The following is a 21,895-nucleotide window of genomic DNA, read 5'->3' as shown; positions in this document are numbered from 1 at the left end:
GTTTCCTGTGCTGTCTCCCATTGAAGGAGGCATAGAGGGGACACATAAGGGAACTGTAAACAACTAAAACAGTGCCAGGTTCCCTCTCCCCTCACCCTACAGAAACCTAAGCAGTAGAACAAATATAAATGGTTGAGAACATTCCATACCCCCTTGCTGGGATGTCACAGCTGTTGATGGTTAATTCCATAACCTTGTTCATTGGTGTGACAGTAGGAGGCTGCAGCATTCAGAAAAGAAGCATATTTCATCCGCACTGCGAGAATATTTTCAAGCTTCAGCGGTTAAAAAAGTACATAAAATTCAACATTTTCATCTGAATTATAAATGGTTATGCCACTGGCTGCACAATGCTGTAGGATGGTTGATAGGTTCGGAGGCTTGACCATAGATGGGTTAAACAGATAGTAATGATGGTGTCAACTGCACTTGGTCAATGACTCATGAGAATGGCATTCTCTCAGCACTTACCCAGTTTCTGACTAACTGGGTGCAATTGGATTCCCCCCCCCCCCCCCGCCTCGTCTGTACCGTCTGTGCACTTGCACAATCTGAACGCACCATGCCTTGAAAATTGTCTATCTTCCCTGTCTCACTTCCTTGCATGGTGGCGCTTCAATGCACTAGGAAAAACTGCAGAATCATCGTCAGGCCTATTTGCTGTTACCTCCACTGTCAATTATATTATACTCACTTACTCTGCTTGTGCAGACTTGTGTCGTTCAGAAAATCAAAGGCTCTGAATGACTGTTGCTTTTTCCCCTTGTTCCCTCCCTCCTTGAGCGCTTTGAAACACTTGCCTTGTTTATAGGCGCTTTACAAATACAAATTACCATACCATTTTCCCTGAGTTTCTTTTTATTCTTTTTAGATGTAGTCGCTTTTCATATCGTTTTATAAAGTCAACAGTAGAGGGCAGCAGAGTGTTTCATTCCACTTTCATAATGTACAAGCAGAAGCATTGATTCTGTTGTGAGAATTATTGCTGTCATCTTTAGTAGTTACATTGTTTATTTGATATCTTGTGTGATTATGGCAAAACATAGGATCATTTGCTGCATCTCCTCGATACCAATGCAGGGTCCTGCAATTCTGTATATTTGTCTAGTACTCCTCTTTAGTTTTCAACAGTTGTCTCTCCAGCCTAATGTGTCCTTTGTCAATCACCTGTGTATTGTTTGTTTTGTCCCTGGTCTGCGTCCCATTGTGTTGCCACCCTCATAAAATAGCTCAGCACCTGTTCTCATCTTAATTCTATTGTACAGACACCTATCGGGGAATGCCTCTGACATCTGTAAATGCGTTATTGTAAGTCGTTTGTGATCGAAATGGACACACAAATAGAAATACAAGGTGGGCTGGCGTTCAAAAGTTTAACCACTGATTTGTTAATTTCCTCCTAAAGGTTACATTTAGAATCTGGACATCTTTATAATTTAAAGAGAGTGTCTGCATGTATTCTTGCCTTTTAGGAGAAATGCATTCAGTGTGCATGCTTTATCTGTTCAGTGTGGAGTAACCATGTGATCAAGCTCGACAGTAATGACACAAGCACAGATCATGAAAAGCACAAAGTTACGACAACTAGAGTGTCACTGACACACAAATGTGTACCAAATACAGTGACTCCCGGTCAAAAAGATGGGGGGGGGCGGCTGGTGGGGGGAGGCAATTCGTATTATTACACGGATATGTGTGGGTGTAAGTTATGAATAGATATGATATTCACAGAAAACAAAGCCAAAACGTGTATGCACTCATGATTGGGAGCTAGTCAAAAAGAGTCTGCGTTTGTACACAGTGAAGCTCATGTTCAATAGAGCTGCAACGTAAAGTGAAAATCTGAAAGCCTTGCCTAAGGCTTTTACTCCTTCCATTAACGTCGCTGCTCATTTTCAAGAAATGATATGGCTTAGAGGAGGACCGGAACGCAACTTGCATTGCTGCCGCCTCTCTTCCGCTCCGCTGTACAAATGCTTCAGCATTTGTGCCGGCATGGATTTTCATGCAGACGCAAATGTTGGAGATCCCTATGGGGGCCTCTAGCTTTATGCACGAGCATAAAGCAGGCAGAGCCCATAGTATCTATTGTAAATGCTGCCTAAAATGCTTGCTTTGCAGACAGCATTTACAATCTTTATATATAAAGCGGAATGTGTGTATGTTTGTCCGGCTATACAAATCCACACCGTTGAACCCACGTCTACCAAATTTTGCATGGATTCTTCATTTGTCTGGGGCAAGATTGTAGTCCATGTTGGGATGAAAAAAATTCTCTCTGTCGACACCCTCATTTACTGATGCTCACCCTGATTCACTACATTAGCTACTAGAAGGAGGCAACATTTTGAAAAGTGTCTGAAGCCAAATGTTCGATTTGTTGGCTATTCCTTTGAAAAGTATTACTGCTGTATACAGTTCGAAATTGTTTATTAAAATATTTTTAAAGGGAATTTAAAAAAAAGGTTCAATTTCTTTTTATCACGCCACTCCAAATATGGGAAATGGCAAGGTTACAGTTTACTTAAGTTCATTCACGAGAAGAAAGCACAATCAATCAATCTTTCTTGCACATTTTCTCAAATGTGCTGAAGCCATTAAGTGACTGAAACATGCCGCACAAAAACGAACATCACTTGGAAAAGCTCCATCTGATGCAAAGCAAAAATCAATATCAAGAGCTTCTGAAATACACCTACAAACATCAGCACGACTTGCCTTCCAGAGGCCAAGAGCAACTTTCTCAAGGGCATTGAGCCACCAGAGCAAACTGAAGCTAGACTTGCAGACAAGAGGACAAGAGCAACATCCTCCAGGGCACATGAGACACCACTCAATCAGGACACGGGCAATGCTGGGTACCCAAGCTAGTTACAAATAAATGCTGTCCATCATGCTTGCATGCCGGACAGCGTTTATTTTCCATTATGAACACTGCTTACCATTAAACCCTGCCCGACTTGCGAGCATGTTGGAGAGCGTTTCATTGTAATTATGAGCGCAGCTTGCCATGCCACAGAACAACAAGGCCTCATCTTTCGTTTGAGTATCACATTCCAATCCCCAGGTGCGGTAAGGAACACGCATGCATACTCAAATATAATTGTGTCAAGTCAGCCCTTTGAACAATTAGGTTGGAATGCTAGAAGCCAAATCGGTGACAGGCTGCGGCCCAGTACGAAGGCCACACTCATGGGAGCCAGGGAAGAGTTCTTGAGCTGCCAAAGCAGGAACAGAGATTCAGGGCAGTAGCGCCGCCCAGAAGAATGGTCATTCTATTTGAACTACCAGATGTACAGGAATAGTGCTCTTAAATCCTTCATGGATTGGATGGATTAGTGGGACACCAGGTCTGTTTCCCCCGGGAGGTGTAGCTGATACATGGGGGAGCTGAGCACAACAAGGTCCGTGAGTTGTGCCAGGGAGAGCAAAGGGTGATGCCAAGTTATAAGATTACGACGGGGAGGCATGATGGTGGCGACTGTGTGTCTGGGATCAGAAAAGAGCAGTCTTGATTAAAGGACCAGACTGAGTTGATGTTGGTGGCCAGGTGCACATCACGTGGTTAGGAGTGTAGATAGGACATTACCTTTTTAAGTTAACCAATTACCTTGCCGCATTATGAAGTGAAGAATTCATCACCCACGTGTGGAGAAGACAGTGGAGAAGACATCATCAGCAATCGGCACATGGGCATATGTGATTTTAAGCATGTAAATAGCTGGTAGCCACGAGTGTGGGAGATTAGACCTGTAAATCGAATGCGTCATCAATGACGATCTTTGTGCTTATAAAGTGGCCTCCATCTTAAGGAGAAGAGAGAGCTGTGTAGGGCAATTGATTTATAATACCATTGTGCTCATTTTCCTTTTTGTATACAAAATAAAGCTCGTGTTCTTCTCAAAAAAAGAGTGTGCTAGCTTTTGTCCCTAGCTGGTGTTTTTTTTCTATGTCTGGTTGTCAATGAGTTACCCTACAGTACCAAAGAACATCTAGAGCTTGAAGCATTTGAAGAAAGTCTGCGACGCTCTTGATAGTGATATCTTCATCTTAGGTTTTAAAACTATTCCTGAGTACCAAATCAGCAGGCAATTGTGCATGTTTTAGTATTAGAGGTTAGGATATTTGTATTGGTAGACTCTGCAGGTTCTTGTACCTTTACATTTAGGAGCCCACATAAACATTAGGGTGACAGCACTATTATTGAACTGGAAAAGATGCCCTGATCTCACCACCCTGAACCACAGTCACTCTTTACTCCCTAACACACAGGTTCAGTGCACGCTCTCATTCAGGCTTTGTATAGCCATGCTCGATTGCACTCTGCACACCCTCAGCCATCTTCTGCACACCCTTGGCACTGCACCGCTCATCATCAGGTCAGATCAGAAAATCCTAAGCCTCGTTGGTTAGAATGGATACATTACCCCACCTTAGTGCACTAACAACCAATCGGTTTATCCTCAATCAAGCACTGCATACCCTCAGCCTGGTTTAGTGCATCCTCAGTCACGCTCTGTGTACCTTCAGCCTTGCTCTTTGTACCCTCAGCCAGTACTATGCACACCTTCAGCCATGCCATGCTGTGTGTACTGTAAGGGATTTCAATCAGGCACACACCCAGGTCTCGCCTAACATGTAGCGCGCAATGGAACCCTTATTTATTTTTGTCTATAAGTTCAATATTCTGAATGATATACCACTCATATCACACCCGTCTCAAAACACCCCCCCCCCCCAACCCACCCCCCACCAGGTCACACTGAACCACAAATCAGGCTAGTTTGTAAAGGTAAATGTTCATTTTATTTATTTAATATTCAAATCACACATAAGTTTAATATATATAGATATGGGGCAGCAATCACCCAGAGGGTGACAATACAATTCAAAAATAAGCAAAGCAATTGAATTCACTTTTACTAATGCCGAATAAACACACAGGAAAAAGAACAGTTTTGTTTTGTGCAAAGATGGCGTTTAGGTTAATAGTTCCCCCTGCAAAGTTTTTTTTAAATACAAATGAGCAATCCTACACCAATGTGAGTAACCAGCAGGTATTCAGGAATGAAAGACAAGGTCTAGAGTTTATAGGCAATCTTCTCTCCCCAAACAAGAGAGAAAACAGTTTTGGGCAAATCACACTTTTTAAACTGATAGGTAAAAATTGCTTTGTAAAATAATGCAAAAGGGTGAAAAAATGCTTAAATGGATAGAATAAATTTCTGAGGAAAGCAACACTTAACGCGTCCTAATACACATGAGCTTTAATATAAACAACAGTACACACTTTAGATCAGAACGGGATGGAAGAAGCACTTGGAAATGGGAAAAAGACACGTGTAAACTTTTGAACTTTGCAAATTCGCTGCAAACTTTTACTATGCAATATTGGAGACAAACAGGTCAAATACACTGTTCCACAATGCGATATTAAGTTGTGGGTGTAGCTAAGGGTCCTGGGTATCAGTGAGAGTTAAAATTTAGTTTCTATCTTTAAAATTGAGGAAGTTATAGAGGTTTTAGTGAGAGGCGTTTTAGCAAAATAGGCACGAAAAAGGAAACAGATTTCGGTTTTAAAAATGACAGATGGGTTTCATTCCACTATATTAATGACTATGAAAAAGAGCATGCCACACATGAAACTTCACAAGTACGTGGCCAGCGCAACCAGTCCGTGGTGGATACTCGATTTCTGGGATTTACTTTAGTTATTCAAAATCACTAAGGAGTTATGGTTTTGTAACACAGGTGAGACAATCAGCGCAAGAAGGATTCTATCAATACTAGGGTTCTGAATTTAAAGATGGGATGGGTTGAGATTGGGATAATACAGTGCAGATATGCTATGGGTCACTGGTCTTCCTGTTAATACTTACAGTCCTTTGTAATTAAATTGGACCGTCAGCTCTGGTCATTGGATCGGGCAGGTCTACCGGCAGCAGGGCACCTCTGGAGGGATTTGGATCAGCGGCGCGGTTCTGGTCAATTTTGGACCGCACCTCAGGCTGGATTAGGATGGGCCCTTCTGGTCGCTGGACACAGCAGATTACAGGATGCAAGATTCAGCGGGCAAGCCTTAATAGTAGCAAGCCAAGCTGAATCAGAATTATTCTTTTAAGTTTTGGAGGTTTGCAATTGTGTCAAGCTAGCAATAGTTCAGCAAGGCTAAGTCTGGATTCTGCAAAGAAATCCGGATCTTCAAAGAGTTCTGGAGTCAGCTACAAGAAAGAGTTCTAGATCAAGGTGCTGAACGTAAATCTGGATGGGTTCTGGAATCAGTGTGGCGCATTGACGTGGATAAAAATATTCCACAGTACCTTCAGCCTTGCTCTGTGTACCCTCGGCCAGTACTATGCATGCCTTCAGCCATGCCATGCTGTGTGTACCTTCAGCCTTGCTCTGTGTACCCTTAGCCAGTACTATGGACAACTTCAGCCATGCCATGCTGTGTGTACCCTCAGCCTTGCTCTGTGTACCCTCAGCCAGTACTATGCATGTCTTCAGCCATGCCATGCTGTGTGTACCTTCAGCCTTGCTCTGTGTACCCTCAGCCAGTACTATGCACACCTTCAGCCATGCCATGCTGTGTGTACCTTCAGCCTTGCTCTGTGTACCCTCAGCCAGTACTATGCATGTCTTCAGCCATGCCATGCTGTGTGTACCTTCAGCCTTTCTCTGTGTACCCTCAGCCAGTACTATGCATGTCTTCAGCCATGCCATGCTGTGTGTACCTTCAGCTTTGCTCTGTGTACCCTCAGCCAGTACCATGCACGTCTTCAGCCATGCCATGCTGTGTGTACCTTCAGCCTTGCTCTGTGTACCCTCGGCCAGTACCATGCACGCCTTCAGCCATGCCATGCTGTGTGTACCTTCAGCTTTGCTCTGTGTACCCTCAGCCAGTACTATGCACACCTTCAGCCATGCCATGCTGTGTGTACCTTCAGCTTTGCTCTGTGTACCCTCAGCCAGTATTATGCACACCTTCAGCCATGCCATGCTGTGTGTACCTTCAGCTTTGCTCTGTGTACCCTTAGCCAGTACTATGCACACCTTCAGCCATGCCATGCTGTGTGTACCTTCAGCCTTGCTCTGTGTACCCTCAGCCAGTACCATGCACACCTTCAGCCATGCCATGCTGTGTGTACCTTCAGCCTTGCTCTGTGTACCCTCAGCCAGTACTATGCACGTCTTCAGCCATGCCATGCTGTGTGTACCTTCAGCCTTGCTCTGTGTACCCTCAGCCAGTACTATGCACGTCTTAAGCCATGCCATGCTGTGTGTACCTTCAGCCTTGCTCTGTGTACCCTCAGCCAGTACTATGCATGTCTTCAGCCATGCCATGCTGTGTGTACCTTCAGCCTTGCTCTGTGTACCCTCAGCCAGTACTATGCACACCTTCAGCCATGCCATGCTGTGTGTACTTTCAGCCTTGCTCTGTGTACCCTCAGCCAGTACTATGCACACCTTCAGCCATGCCATGCTGTGTGTACCTTCAGCCTTGCTCTGTGTACCCTCAGCCAGTACTATGCATGTCCTCATCCATGCCATGCTGTGTGTACCTTCAGCCTTGCTCTGTGTACCCTCAGCCAGTACTATGCACACCTTCAGCCATGCCATGCTGTGTGTACCTTCAGCCTTGCTCTGTGTACCCTGAGCCAGTACTATGCACACCTTCAGCCATGCCATGCTGTGTGTACCTTCAGCCTTGCTCTGTGTACCCTGAGCCAGTACTATGCATGTCTTCAGCCATGCCATGCTGTGTGTACCTTCAGCCTTGCTCTGTGTGGTATTCGGTCATTGCATCAAATACAAAGCATCGACAGACCATACCATAAAAATAATGCATCGGAAAAAAAACATTGAATGCATTTTTTTAATGGTAAAGGGTTTCGTTTAGTAAAAAAGTGTTTTAATGGTTTTAAAAGGGGGTTGGGAGGGAACCATGCATTCAATGGGTTTTTTTAGATGCTTTTTGTCAATGGTATGGTTGTCGATGGTTTGGCTGTCGATGCAATCACTAGGAACCCTATGTGTACCCTCAGCCAGTACTATGCACACCTTCAGCCATGCCATGCTGTGTGTACCTTCAGCCTTGCTCTGTGTACCCTTAGCCAGTACTATTTACACCTTCAGCCATGCCATGCTGTGTGTACCTTCAGCCTTGCTCTGTGTACCCTCAGCCAGTACTATGCACGTATTCAGCCATGCCATGCTGTGTGTACCTTCAGCCTTCCTCTGTGTACCCTTAGCCAGTACTATGCACACCTTCAGCCATGCCATGCTGTGTGTACCTTCAGCCTTGCTCTGTGTACCGTTAGCCAGTACTATGCATGTCTGCAGCCATGCCATGCTGTGTGTACCTTCAGCCTTGCTCTGTGTACCCTCAGCCAGTACTATGCACACCTTCAGCCATGCCATGCTGTCTGTACCTTCAGCCTTGCTCTGTGTACCCTGAGCCAGTACTATGCACACCTTCAGCCATGCCATGCTGTGTGTACCTTCAGCCTTGCTCTGTGTACCCTCAGCCAGTACTATGCATGTTTTCAGCCATGCCATGCTGTGTGTACCTTCAGCCTTGCTCTGTGTGGTATTCGGTCATTGCATCAAATACAAAGCATCGACAGACCATACCATAAAAATAATGCATCGGAAAAAAAACATTGAATGCATTTTTTTAATGGTAAAGGGTTTCGTTTAGTAAAAAAGTGTTTTAATGGTTTTAAAAGGGGGTTGGGAGGGAACCATGCATTCAATGGGTTTTTTTAGATGCTTTTTGTCAATGGTATGGTTGTCGATGGTTTGGCTGTCGATGCAATCACTAGGAACCCTCTGTGTACCCTTAGCCAGTACTATGCACACCTTCAGCCATGCCATGCTGTGTGTACCTTCAGCCTTGCTCTGTGTACCCTCAGCCAGTCCTATGCACGTATTCAGCCATGCCATGCTGTGTGTACCTTCAGCCTTGCTCTGTGTACCCTTAGCCAGTACTATGCACACCTTCAGCCATGCCATGCTGTGTGTACCTTCAGCCTTGCTCTGTGTACCGTTAGCCCGTACTATGCATGTCTTCAGCCATGCCATGCTGTGTGTACCTTCAGCCTTGCTCTGTGTACCCTCAGCCAGTACTATGCACACCTTCAGCCATGCCATGCAGTGTGTACCTTCAGCCTTGCTCTGTGTACCCTCAGCCAGTACTATGCATGTCCTCATCCATGCCATGCTGTGTGTACCTTCAGCCTTGCTCTGTGTACCCTGAGCCAGTACTATGCACACCTTCAGCCATGCCATGCTGTGTGTACCTTCAGCCTTGCTCTGTGTACCCTCAGCCAGTACTATGCATGTCTTCAGCCATGCCATGCTGTGTGTACCTTCAGCCTTGCTCTGTGTGGTATTCGGTCATTGCATCAAATACAAAGCATCGACAGACCATACCATAAAAATAATGCATCGGAAAAAAAACACTGAATGCATTTTTTTAATGGTAAAGGGTTTCGTTTAGTAAAAAAGTGTTTTAATGGTTTTAAAAGGGGGTTGGGAGGGAACCATGCATTCAATGGGTTTTTTTAGATGCTTTTTGTCAATGGTATGGTTGTCGATGGTTTGGCTGTCGATGCAATCACTAGGAACCCTCTGTGTACCCTCAGCCAGTACTATGCATGCCTTCAGCCATGCCACGCAGTGTGTACCTTCAGCCTTGCTCTGTGTACCCTCAGCCAGTACTATGCATGCCTTCAAACCATGCCATGTTGTGTGTACCATCACTGTTCTCTCTGTACCCTCATCGAGTACTATGCATGCATACGGCCATGGCATGCTGTGTGTACCTTCAGCCTTGATCTGTGTACCCTCAGCCAGTACTATGCATGCCTTCAGCCATGCCCAGCTATGTATACCATCACCTTTCTATCTGTACCCTCAGCCAGTACTATGCATGCCCTCGGCCGTGCTGTGTGAACCCTCAGCGAGTATTATGCACGCCTTCAGCCATGCCATGCTGTGTGTAATTCACCTTTCTCTGTGTACCCTCAGCCAGTACTATGCATGCCCTTGGCCATGATGTGTGTACCTTCACCTTGCTGTGTGTACCCTCAGAAAGTACTATGCACACCTTCAGCCATGCCATGCTGTGTGTAACTTCAGCCTTGATCTGTGTATCCTCAGCCAGGTTATGCATGCCTTTAGCCCTGCCATGCTGGGTGTACCATCAGTTTTGATCGGTGTACCCTTAGCCAGTAGTATGCATGCCTTCAGCCATACCATGCTGTGCATTTCTTCAGCCTTGATCTGTGTATCCTCAGCCAGGTTATGCATGCATTCATCCCTGCCATGCTGGGTGTATCTTCAGCCTTGATCTGTGTACTCTTAGCCAGTACTATGTATGCCCATGACCAAGCTTTACACACCTTAAACCCTCCTTCGAGCCTCTTTAGATGGGCTCTTGAAACTTTTGGTTGCCCTCTTACTGCCCCTACTTAGGCTCTACACAATGTCAGGCGTTGCCACCCTAAGTTACGAGGGTAATCCAGACTTGAAACCCTTGCTCACTGTTCTTAGAGAGGCACAGCTCCACCTCACTGACAAGGCCTAGCCCGGCCGAAACACGTGTCTGGGGTTGCTGTTGGTACTCTTATTCAGAAGAGAATTGCTGGCATTTCAGTGATGGACTGCCCTTGAGCAGGACAAAGACTGATATGTAGTGAACTTTTCTCTTCTGTGAAAGGATGGTGAGCTAAAGACTCTGGTTGAGACTCTAACCCGGGATGTAGGCTGGTAGTAGAGAAACTCCCAGAACCCCCCGTGTTTTTACATATTGAGTACCTTTGGGTTTTCACCCTAAGTTACTAGGGTAATCCAGACGTGGTACCCTTGCTCGCTGTTCTTAGAGAGGCATAGCTCCACCTCACTGACCAGGCCTAGCCCGGCCGAAACAAACATGTGTCTGGGTTTGCTGTTGGTACTCTTGTTCAGAAGGGAATTGCCTGGCATTTCGGTAATGGATTGCCCTTGGGCAGGACAAAAACTGGTACGTAGTGGAAATGTCTCTTCTGTGAAAGGAAGGTGAGCTAAAGACTCTTGTTGAGACTATAACCGAGGATATAGTCTGGAAGAGAGACATTCCCAGCACCCCCCTTGCTTAGGCATTTTCTGCTGCGAGTCCCGCCTGCACTTGTGGAGGGCAATGGGGAAGAACCTTTCTACTCTTGGGTGGTACAGAGGATACAGCAGGACGCCCGAGGATGGAGAAAACCCTGACACACACAAGGCATAGATGTGCAAAGGGAGGGGGGGGCATCCTGAATCCTGGGGATCTCTGCTGGAAGGTCCCAAGGCTTCCTGATGCTCCCTACACTAAAAGGATTAGGGGAGCCCTGCAAGAATTGGGGAGCAGTGTCCATCCGCCTGTCTAATGCAGCACTGTCTTTCACGCCTGTCACAATAATTGGCAAAGAGTGCAATCATGTGAAAAGCCAAGGCACTGCCATAATGGCACTAGCTGCCCACAAGATGACAAGAGACAGAAGATACTGTGAGTACTTGGAATGTTATGGCATGTCTGGCAAATGCCTACCTAATGCTAATACACTAGCCAAAACTGTTAAACTTTGCCAATGTTTGTTTTCAGATCGGAATTCACTGCAAGAAACAGATGCAAGGCCACACATATTGCTTGTAAATCAAGTGGCTGAAGGTACGCTTGGTTAAGATATTTGTATTACACCAGGAGCTTGTTTACAGATGCACTTAAGCCATTCACTTCTAGAAGACTGCTCATAAATAACATTGGTATACCCTTAAAAGCACAGAGCGTACAAAGAGATCCAGTGGGGTGGTTTAGGTTTAGGTGGAAGAGGCAGTGGTGGGTGGGAATGGCTTTGGGGACTAGTCATGGGTAATCCAAAGAGTGGGTGAAAAATACAAAGGACGCATAGAGTCTGTGTGTCCTCCTGACATTTAACGTCCTATCTTCTCTTCCCATGCCAATAGTGCTGGCTTGTTGGCAGCACTGATAGAGCCACTTTATAGCCAAAACTAAAAAGGAACATAGAGGGAGCCTGCCATTAAAGCTGTGGAGAAACTGGGCTCCTTTACCGGTATGGTGGTATTTGCAGAGGAAATACTGCTGTACTCATTATCTGCTACCAGGCTCGGACTACACAAAATGCTGGTGTGGGCCCGTTTTTTGGGTCAAAGTGGGCCACTCTTTTGGCCAATGTGGGCCAGTCTGATGAGTTACTTCACTATACAGCAAATTTTTCTGACAAGTGTTGCTGAATACATTTTCTTCAAAATGCACAATTTGCCTAACATTTTATCAAAAAACTCCCCCTTGGTTACTATTCAAACAGTGTCATAAAAGGAATTAATAGCCATTTGCAACTGTGGGACACTTTTCATGGGTGTCCGAGACAATTTCATGGCCCAGTCCGTCCGTGTCTGCTACCGCCAGGCCACCGCCTCAGAACAGAAGGTCCATCCTCCAGATTCACATGTGGTGTGATTCCCACAGGCTTCTACCTGGTTTGGGGGAATCGCGGTCTGGTGGTAATTCAGCCAGCAGTAATTAAAGTGGAGGGGAAACATCCAGACAAAGGATGGAGGTATTTGCTTCCCTTGAACTTTAAGCTCATAGAGCCGCCGTTCTTCATCCTACCAACATCAATGCAGAAACTCCACGAACATACAATTACAGAATCGAACAACATATAACCTCAAAACAGAACCTCACCCAGAGAATCCACTGTAACCTAATAAACGCAAAAGTCAATGGCCAAACACTCAACTGAAATATACAACCTGCTGTCAGAAGGAGGCATAGACATCCTATTTGTAACCGAAACATGGCTAGACGACAACTACAAGATCACCCTCAACAACTGCCTGCCCGAAGACTTCAAATGCATCCAAACAAACAGGAAATCCAAAAGAGGGGGGGGACTAGCGATCATCCACAAGGAACAACTGACCATCAAAATGGAAGACCCACTAAACATCGACCAATGCAAATCCCTAATACTACGACTTTCAGTAAACCACAAAACCAACCTGAAATTCAGACAAGAACACTAAGATCAAGCATAGACATACGCCTGGAACCAAAACCCTACAACAGGAAAAAATTTGGAGGATCGTCTTTCTCTCACCAGGCACCCAAAACTTGGAACGACCTACCTAAGAATATACGGAATACAACAAACCACCTAGCATTCAGGAAACTCCTCAAATCATGGCTCTTCAAAGCGTAACCACTACGGAGACGCACCGGAATGCCCATACACTAAAAAAATGATGAAAATAGCCCCAACTTCGGCCACTCTCAAATTGAACAAACGCTCAAGCCAAAGAACCAGCCACTCGACAGAGCATAAGACATCATGGAAGACAGCCGCAAAGGAAGGCTACAGAGACTGACCACCTAACTAGACCCAGACGAAACCTAGACCTACACTCTCCCGCTCTTACGCACCGGACGAACACAGCCAGACTGGCAGACGCATCTAGATAGACGTTGGCCTGCGTCGCATGTGGATAGGACTGTTCGAAGGATAACACGCCCGCGCCTAGGAAACGTGAATGCTAGCTTATGCCACAATCAAAGCCGTGAACACCAACCTACGTGGCGTTCGGATGGAGTTGTGAACGCTAGCTTGCCCACTCCTGGACCGATCTCTAAACACTAGCCTGCGCCGCGACCAGATAAAAGTGTGAATGTTGGCATGATCACACCAGTATGGAGCCCCAATCATTGGCCTGCGCCGCGCCTAGATGGGAATGCGAGGGCCAACAGGTGCCACTCTCTCCAGAACCGCGAGTACTAGCATTGGTAAAGGTCAGGTAACCCACTAACTAATAAGCTCAAACTCTGCATACTTATCTCACTCAAAAACTCACACAACCATCTCTCGCACAACAAACCGCACGCACTTCACAACACTGCAACAACACATAAACCGGAACAACAGCACACATGGACTGACTCCAATCCGATACCTGCACCAAAGCTCAGCACCCGGTGTATACTGAGTTGAAGCTGCCAACAGCACATCACTTCTCTCACTATCCTACTCCCTTCTTCAACCTACTAACCCATCCCACCTTTATCGTTTGCAGATCCGCCTGAGCGCCTGGGGACCGATTCCGTTGGTGACGGTGCGCGGTACAAATACCTTTAACATTTAACATTTAACATAGTATGGCGATGCAATAAAAGCGTTCCATGTTGTATTGACGAATTAAAAAATAACGAAAACATTTTGAACTAAACATTTCTACTGAAAAAATACTGCTTTTTTAAATTTGGGGGCTTCCCTCCCCCTGTTTCCCTTTGTTTATAACCCACCCCAAACCCCTCCCCACCCGTTTTAACCCCTTCCCCACCCTCCATATACATATATTTAATACAAATGTGGTATTTTTCGGTAATAATGGTTCATAGTTTTTTTTTCTCGCTATTTCCTATTCGGTAATATCACTGGATACCCAATAAAAGTGGCAGTAATTCCACTACCACCTCGTTTTTACCGCACCACCATGCTCATAATGAGGCCCACAGCAAGGAGCCCCTCCTGCAAACGCGCTGCACAAGTCACAATTAAATAGATTAAATAACAGAGAAGCGTGTGTGTCCAGGAGCATTGATCACCTGGAACTCGGGCGTATACTTTGAAATGAAGACCGAATTATGGAGAGTGCCTCTGCCGGTCCGTGGTGTTTGGTGCACCTTGGCTGCGCGGGGGGGGGGGGGGGGAGCAGCCTGCAGAACTCATCCTATGGACGCGAAGTGGACGTGGGGGAAACACGATCACCTGCTAGTAGTCATTTGTGCAGTAGGCAAGTGCTGGAAGCGGAGATGAGAATACTGGGGACTGGTCCTGTAAGTGATGCGCGGGTGTCCACTTCCATGTGCATTGCCCACCCCCCAATCCTTCCCCTTATAGTCCTTATGGAAATCGAGATGGAAGAGGCCAAAGCGTTATGCACACATGTATATATCCATTACCCACTCGGGAATTACACGTGCGCACATGGGGGTTCCCGTTTTGGGATTCGTGCGTATTTTACACCTGCATATTAGATTTTTTACGCCTTCAAAATATGTGTGAATGGGCTTGAACGAGTGGTAAACACCTACTACGCCTCTCTAGTAAAACTCACTCCATCAACACTGCAAAGAGTCGCCGCACCTGGCATTCTATCTGCGGTCACTATCATTCGTGCACAGGCCCCCGGTGTCTGGTGGGGTGTCTGTCTGGCAAGGGATCCTCAGACACGTGCTATTCAGAGCAACACTGGGGCAAATTGCCAGAGTGTTCTCTGACTGCCAACACGTGCTCTCTGTTTGACAATTTGACAAGTGTGTGCTGCCTGCACCTGGCTGTACCCCCATATACAAAAGTTATGGCTGAGCCCTCTTGGTTCTCAAACAGAACAGAAAAGACAAGGGTGTATTGTAATATATCATGGGGACGATACAGCAGAGTGCATTTACAACACTGTGCACAACACAAGTGCTTCATGAAAACGCCAAGAAGCAGAAGAAAGTGGCCGACTGTTGGGGTGAAATGTGGAACGCATATTAGGGAAGCCTGTGTGTGTCATGGGTGGGAGGGAGAGAGGGGGGGGGGTGCCCTTGCGATGGCATGGAATTAGGATGTTAGAGTAAAACTGCAGAATGTGTTTCTTAAAACATCACATGTAAGCCGCGCTTAGAGACTGGCCCCCGGCATTAAGCGCAGTATAAAAGATGACTCAGTTCATTAGTTTCTCATGTAAATCCCTCAGCACTTTGCAGAGTTTAGGTCCCGTCCAATAATCCTCCCCAGTATGCAGGGCAGTCACAGGGTGATGTAATTACTTGCATTCTAGGACATTAGTGCCTGCGGGGGCGCCTGCGTGGGGGCGCTCCGTGGCCGTTCAAAGCAGGCGCAGGCTTCCAGGTGTGAATGCTGATTGCATTGCAGAAATATCGTGCAAAGGCTCTCATTTTCGTGAAAGTCCATCTTGTATTAAAAAACAACAGCATGCAAGTGGAAGGTGGGTTGGGGTGCATTCCCCGCTGCATTCTGCAGGTCCGCGCAGAGAGGCGCGAGGGGCGGGGGGGGAGGGGGGAGTCTGAGGTGAGTAGTTCTTTCCTCCAAAACATTCCGACTTATCAGCAATGCCAGTATCGCTGCTAGCGTTTCCATGGAGACAAGAGAGTGACAGCGAAACTGACCCGTACATTACACGGATGTCACCCGGGCGGAAATTCCACCTACTGTGGAACATATGATACGTTGCGGATTTACAGTATGGGGTGTGAAGAGTGTAGGGGTTCCAAGAGCTACATTATTTCAAGAATTGACAGATTTAGAAGTGTTAAAAGTAGCGGAAAGCAACTGGAGAACAGAAAAGACAAGGGTGTATTGTAATATATCATGGGGACGATAAAGCAGAGTGCATTTACAACACTGTGCACAACACAAGTGCTTCATGAAAAAGCCAAGAAGCAGAAGAAAGTGGCCGGCTGTTGGGGTGAAATGTGGAACGCATATTAGGGAAGCCTGTGTGTGTCATGGGTGGGAGGGAGAGAGAGGGGTGGGCCCTTGCGATGGCATGGAATTAGGATGTTAGAGTAAAACTGCAGAATGTGTTTCTTAAAACATCACATGTAAGCCGCGCTTAGAGACTGGCCCCCGGCATTAAGCGCCATATAAAAGATGACTCAGTTCATTAGTTTCTCATGTAAAACGTTGCAGAGTTTAGGTCCCGTCCAATAATCCTCCCCAGTATGCAGGGCTGTCACAGGGTGATGTGAGGCCCGGGGCAAACACTTTGGTGAGGCCCCTTTCTTGTTTGCACTTGGCCATGACTGCAAATCAACTACAGCAAAGCAAAGCCATTTTTCTATGCTGAATATTCCAGCCTTATTTTTGTATCATAGCGGGCGGGGCTGGTTAATGTTAAGGGACTAAGCACCCGGAAGCAGGACCCAGGTCATGATGCACTTTGAAGTTCACAATATGGACACAATTGCCAAAAGTTTGGGCTTTTGTGTAGGCATGGGAAAGCACTTGCCAGGCACAGCCATAATGGTATTAACTGGCCATTGATAGTAGCATGCGCAAAATGGTGTGAGTGTCCTGGGCATCTAATAGCAGTGCCTGGCAAAAGCGTAATACCTAGACACAAGCCAAACCCTTTTGACTTTGCCAATGGTTGGTTTTAACAGGATTTCAGTGAAGGAAACACAGAGTACTTAGAACTCGAGTGGCTGAAAGCAGGCCTGGTAAGACATGTTGTATGACACGAGTAGTACGTTTACAACTCCAATTGAGCCATTAACCTTTAGAAGACTGCTTTGAAAAAACACTGGAGGGCACTTGAGTGCATAGATGGTAAGACTTGATAAAGCTAGCTCAAATAGTTCCCATTAAGAGGTGTTTTGGGTGGGGAGGGGCAGGAATGGCCATAGGGATTAGCATGGCCATGGGCAGTCAATGGGTGAGCACATAACCTACCGAACAGCACCTACAGACTGCCCCTCACCTCATATGCCATTCCTCCCTATCTTTACTCTAATACAACAGTGGTTGGCTTAATTTTCCTGGAGGAGGATTGTAACATTCACAACTCACAAGTGTCCAATGATGGGACATTTTGGTATGCTGCTCTTTTCAGGTTTGGTCTCACAATCAATTACTTCAATGCAACCATTATTTCACTGAAGGGGAGGGTTAACATAGCCCCCAAATTAGTGGAAATTAGCACAGGTTCCCAGCCTGCCCTTGAGAATTCTGGTGGGTCACACAAAAACATTTTTTTAAACAATGATTTTAAATAATGTATTTTGCCACACAATATGTGATAAACATTGGTAAAAGCCATATCATTTACAGTGAGTTTGGTAGGTAGCACACACAACAATCTAACTGGTGCCAAGCCACCAGCAGTACACAGGCAGCAGTTTAATTATGGAGGCCTAACTGCATAGATGTTATGCCAACTGACTGATACATGCATACAGTAAGGTGCTATGGCGACATATGATCAAATTAAGCGTCTCTCCTGTATGAAGAGAGAGTGCTTTGAAGTCTGGGCAGTAAGGCACTTTATGCAATGCAAAAATGTGTCACCCCGAAGGCAATGACACAGAAAATGGGCCACTTGGAGTTGGCAAAATAATTCCAGCCCTTTTACCCAAGACTTTGAAAGCAGTATTGAAGGTGCTGTAGCTCCTTGATTCGAATAAAGAAAGCAGAGAACAGGAACTATGGGCCTCTGCCCTTGAAGGTTGCCTGGGCCTTTGGTACATTTCCATAAAGTCCCAAGTCTAAACTATGCAACAGGACCACAGCCGGATTAAGAGACTGTCACTCACAGTTTGGAACACTACTAAGGCTCAGTTCAAATGCTGGACTTTTCTAAATCAGTACATCTGAGTAACACACAATTTAGCCTGAAAAATGATTCCTCTGCAATGTATCCTTCAGCCCATTATGTACATTTCCCTCATGTGAGCAGGGCTGTCACAGGGTGATGTGAGGCCCGGGGCAAACACTTTGGTGAGGCCCCTTTCTTGTTTGCACTTGGCCATGACTGCAAATCAACTACAGCAAAGCAAAGCCATTTTTCTATGCTGAATATTCCAGCCTTATTTTTGTATCATAGCGGGCGGGGCTGGTTAATGTTAAGGGACTAAGCACCCGGAAGCAGGACCCAGGTCATGATGCACTTTGAAGTTCACAATATGGACACAATTGCCAAAAGTTTGGGCTTTTGTGTAGGCATGGGAAAGCACTTGCCAGGCACAGCCATAATGGTATTAACTGGCCATTGATAGTAGCATGCGCAAAATGGTGTGAGTGTCCTGGGCATCTAATAGCAGTGCCTGGCAAAAGCGTAATACCTAGACACAAGCCAAACCCTTTTGACTTTGCCAATGGTTGGTTTTAACAGGATTTCAGTGAAGGAAACACAGAGTACTTAGAACTCGAGTGGCTGAAAGCAGGCCTGGTAAGACATGTTGTATGACACGAGTAGTACGTTTACAACTCCAATTGAGCCATTAACCTTTAGAAGACTGCTTTGAAAAAACACTGGAGGGCACTTGAGTGCATAGATGGTAAGACTTGATAAAGCTAGCTCAAATATTTCCCATTAAGAGGTGTTTTGGGTGGGGAGGGGCAGGAATGGCCATAGGGATTAGCATGGCCATGGGCAGTCAATGGGTGAGCACATAACCTACCGAACAGCACCTACAGACTGCCCCTCACCTCATATGCCATTCCTCCCTATCTTTACTCTAATACAACAGTGGTTGGCTTAATTTTCCTGGAGGAGGATTGTAACATTCACAACTCACAAGTGTCCAATGATGGGACATTTTGGTATGCTGCTCTTTTCAGGTTTGGTCTCACAATCAATTACTTCAATGCAACCATTATTTCACTGAAGGGGAGGGTTAACATAGCCCCCAAATTAGTGGAAATTAGCACAGGTTCCCAGCCTGCCCTTGAGAATTCTGGTGGGTCACACAAAAACATTTTTTTAAACAATGATTTTAAATAATGTATTTTGCCACACAATATGTGATAAACATTGGTAAAAGCCATATCATTTACAGTGAGTTTGGTAGGTAGCACACACAACAATCTAACTGGTGCCAAGCCACCAGCAGTACACAGGCAGCAGTTTAATTATGGAGGCCTAACTGCATAGATGTTATGCCAACTGACTGATACATGCATACAGTAAGGTGCTATGGCGACATATGATCAAATTAAGCGTCTCTCCTGTATGAAGAGAGAGTGCTTTGAAGTCTGGGCAGTAAGGCACTTTATGCAATGCAAAAATGTGTCACCCCGAAGGCAATGACACAGAAAATGGGCCACTTGGAGTTGGCAAAATAATTCCAGCCCTTTTACCCAAGACTTTGAAAGCAGTATTGAAGGTGCTGTAGCTCCTTGATTCGAATAAAGAAAGCAGAGAACAGGAACTATGGGCCTCTGCCCTTGAAGGTTGCCTGGGCCTTTGGTACATTTCCATAAAGTCCCAAGTCTAAACTATGCAACAGGACCACAGCCGGATTAAGAGACTGTCACTCACAGTTTGGAACACTACTAAGGCTCAGTTCAAATGCTGGACTTTTCTAAATCAGTACATCTGAGTAACACACAATTTAGCCTGAAAAATGATTCCTCTGCAATGTATCCTTCAGCCCATTATGTACATTTCCCTCATGTGAGAGAGTGAGCACACAAAGCACTTTTGTAACCTGAATTGCCTCTAGGCGCTGTACTGCTCTGGTCCTGCTTTTTAATCAAAGAGGCGCAGGCCAGAGAACCACAAAGATGTTAACCAGATAAAGCAAGTGTGGTGTGGACTGTGGTGGGTGCTTCCGGCTTTGGTCACCAATTGCAAATGTGAAAACATTTGTGAAGAAGATTAACATTATTTGAGCTCATTGGACTTCTCTTCCCTTTGCGCCCAATCTTTAACACCCCCTTCCTGTTAATCTCCATCTCTGTCCCACTGTTGTTACCTCCTGCCCCCCCTCCTCACCATTTCTTTTTCAATGGTCTTTCTCCACCTCTCCTTCCTACATCACCGGTTACCTTCCTCCTCATTTCACTTCACTCGCTGTCTTTTCCCCATTTCCCCCCACACAACCTTCATCCACTCTATGCCCCCTCATTATACCATTTTCATTTCACTGTCTTTTCTGCATTCTATGCCCTCACACATACCTGAGCTGTTTCCTGTGTTTTACTCCTGATGGTATATAATGTAATTTAAATGAAGGTGAACCTGGAAAGCTCATCCAGCTGTGCAAATGAGTGCATGCAAACAGGGTGCACTGATGTCGCCGAGGAGTCAAAGCACAGTACAAGGCCAGTCCAGGCACTCAGGAATGGTGGAGGTCGGGGTGGGGTGAGAGACGGCTCTTTGCCCTAGGTAATTTGGAGTTGTGTAGTCTTTTGAAACTGACACACTGCTTGGAGTAAACTAATGTTAAGACAAAATTACTTACAGTCGCACAATCGGAAGGTGAGATCGTATTCCACACAACATGCACATAACCCTGCAAGGCCCACCCGAGGCCGAGCCGAGCTGATACCTTCACCTTTGCTGCGTGCCTTAGGTTTCCATCCCCAAATCTCACTTCATCGCCATCTGATGACCTCTCTGTTAATTTCTCTCTCTGTCTCTCTCGTGTCCCTCTTAACCCCTTCAGTCCAGCCGCCTCTTCCCTCGCAACACTCTCCATTGCTGGAGTTCTGAAATCAGCTCTCTTTTCTGGAAATAGCCACCGACTGTGCACTGCAGCAATATATTAAGTCATGGCTGCACTGAAGGGCCGAGCCCTCTGGGCAAAATTCGCTACAATAAGCACATGGGGGATTCGTCATGACCGATCTCTCGGAGCTCCTTGCACCTGCCTTCTTTCACAGCTCCAGAGAATCTCCATGGGGAAATGAAACTGACGATGTAATTTCCAAAACATTCTAGCCCTGGGCCCTGCCTAGGCAGCAGCGTTTCTCCAGGCCACTGCATATACAAACAGACATTTTCGTCACGAAAGGACGAGTGGAAGCAGAGTCACTGAATGTAAGGCCCGGCCGGGGCTCACGCTCTCAGTTTGGCTGGGCCCTGGGGTTTGTGATCATTTTCATCTGTGCCACCTCTGAACAAAAAAGTAAATACCACTGACTGAGCTTCTTGATATGGGTGACAAGGGCGCGAGGCCCCCCCTGAGGGCGAGGCCCAGGGCAGTTTGCCCCCCCTGCACCCTCCTCGTGACGGCCCTGCATGTGAGAGAGTGAGCACACAAAGCACTTTTGTAACCTGAATTGCCTCTAGGCGCTGTACTGCTCTGGTCCTGCTTTTTAATCAAAGAGGCGCAGGCCAGAGA

General features: G+C 46.1%; 1 protein-coding gene across 1 annotated transcript in view; it reads right to left on the bottom strand.

Annotated features, from left to right (window-relative positions):
- Positions 1-21,301, bottom strand: part of LOC138526823 (uncharacterized) — a 159,252-nt gene extending 137,951 nt beyond the window's left edge. The window contains exon 1 of the mRNA XM_069637530.1: positions 21,107-21,301. Within this exon, the coding sequence (XP_069493631.1) occupies positions 21,107-21,250 (144 nt within the window). The 5' untranslated portion in view covers positions 21,251-21,301. The remainder of the gene's footprint in view (positions 1-21,106) is intronic.
- Positions 21,302-21,895: the final 594 nt, after the last annotated feature.

This window comes from Ambystoma mexicanum, chromosome 14, assembly GCF_040938575.1.
Source record: "Ambystoma mexicanum isolate Mex_15411 chromosome 14, UKY_AmexF1_1, whole genome shotgun sequence".
NCBI classification, from domain to species: domain Eukaryota; kingdom Metazoa; phylum Chordata; class Amphibia; order Caudata; family Ambystomatidae; genus Ambystoma; species Ambystoma mexicanum.
Note: the sequence above shows the minus strand (reverse complement) of the source record. Positions and strands in the feature narration are given on the sequence as shown.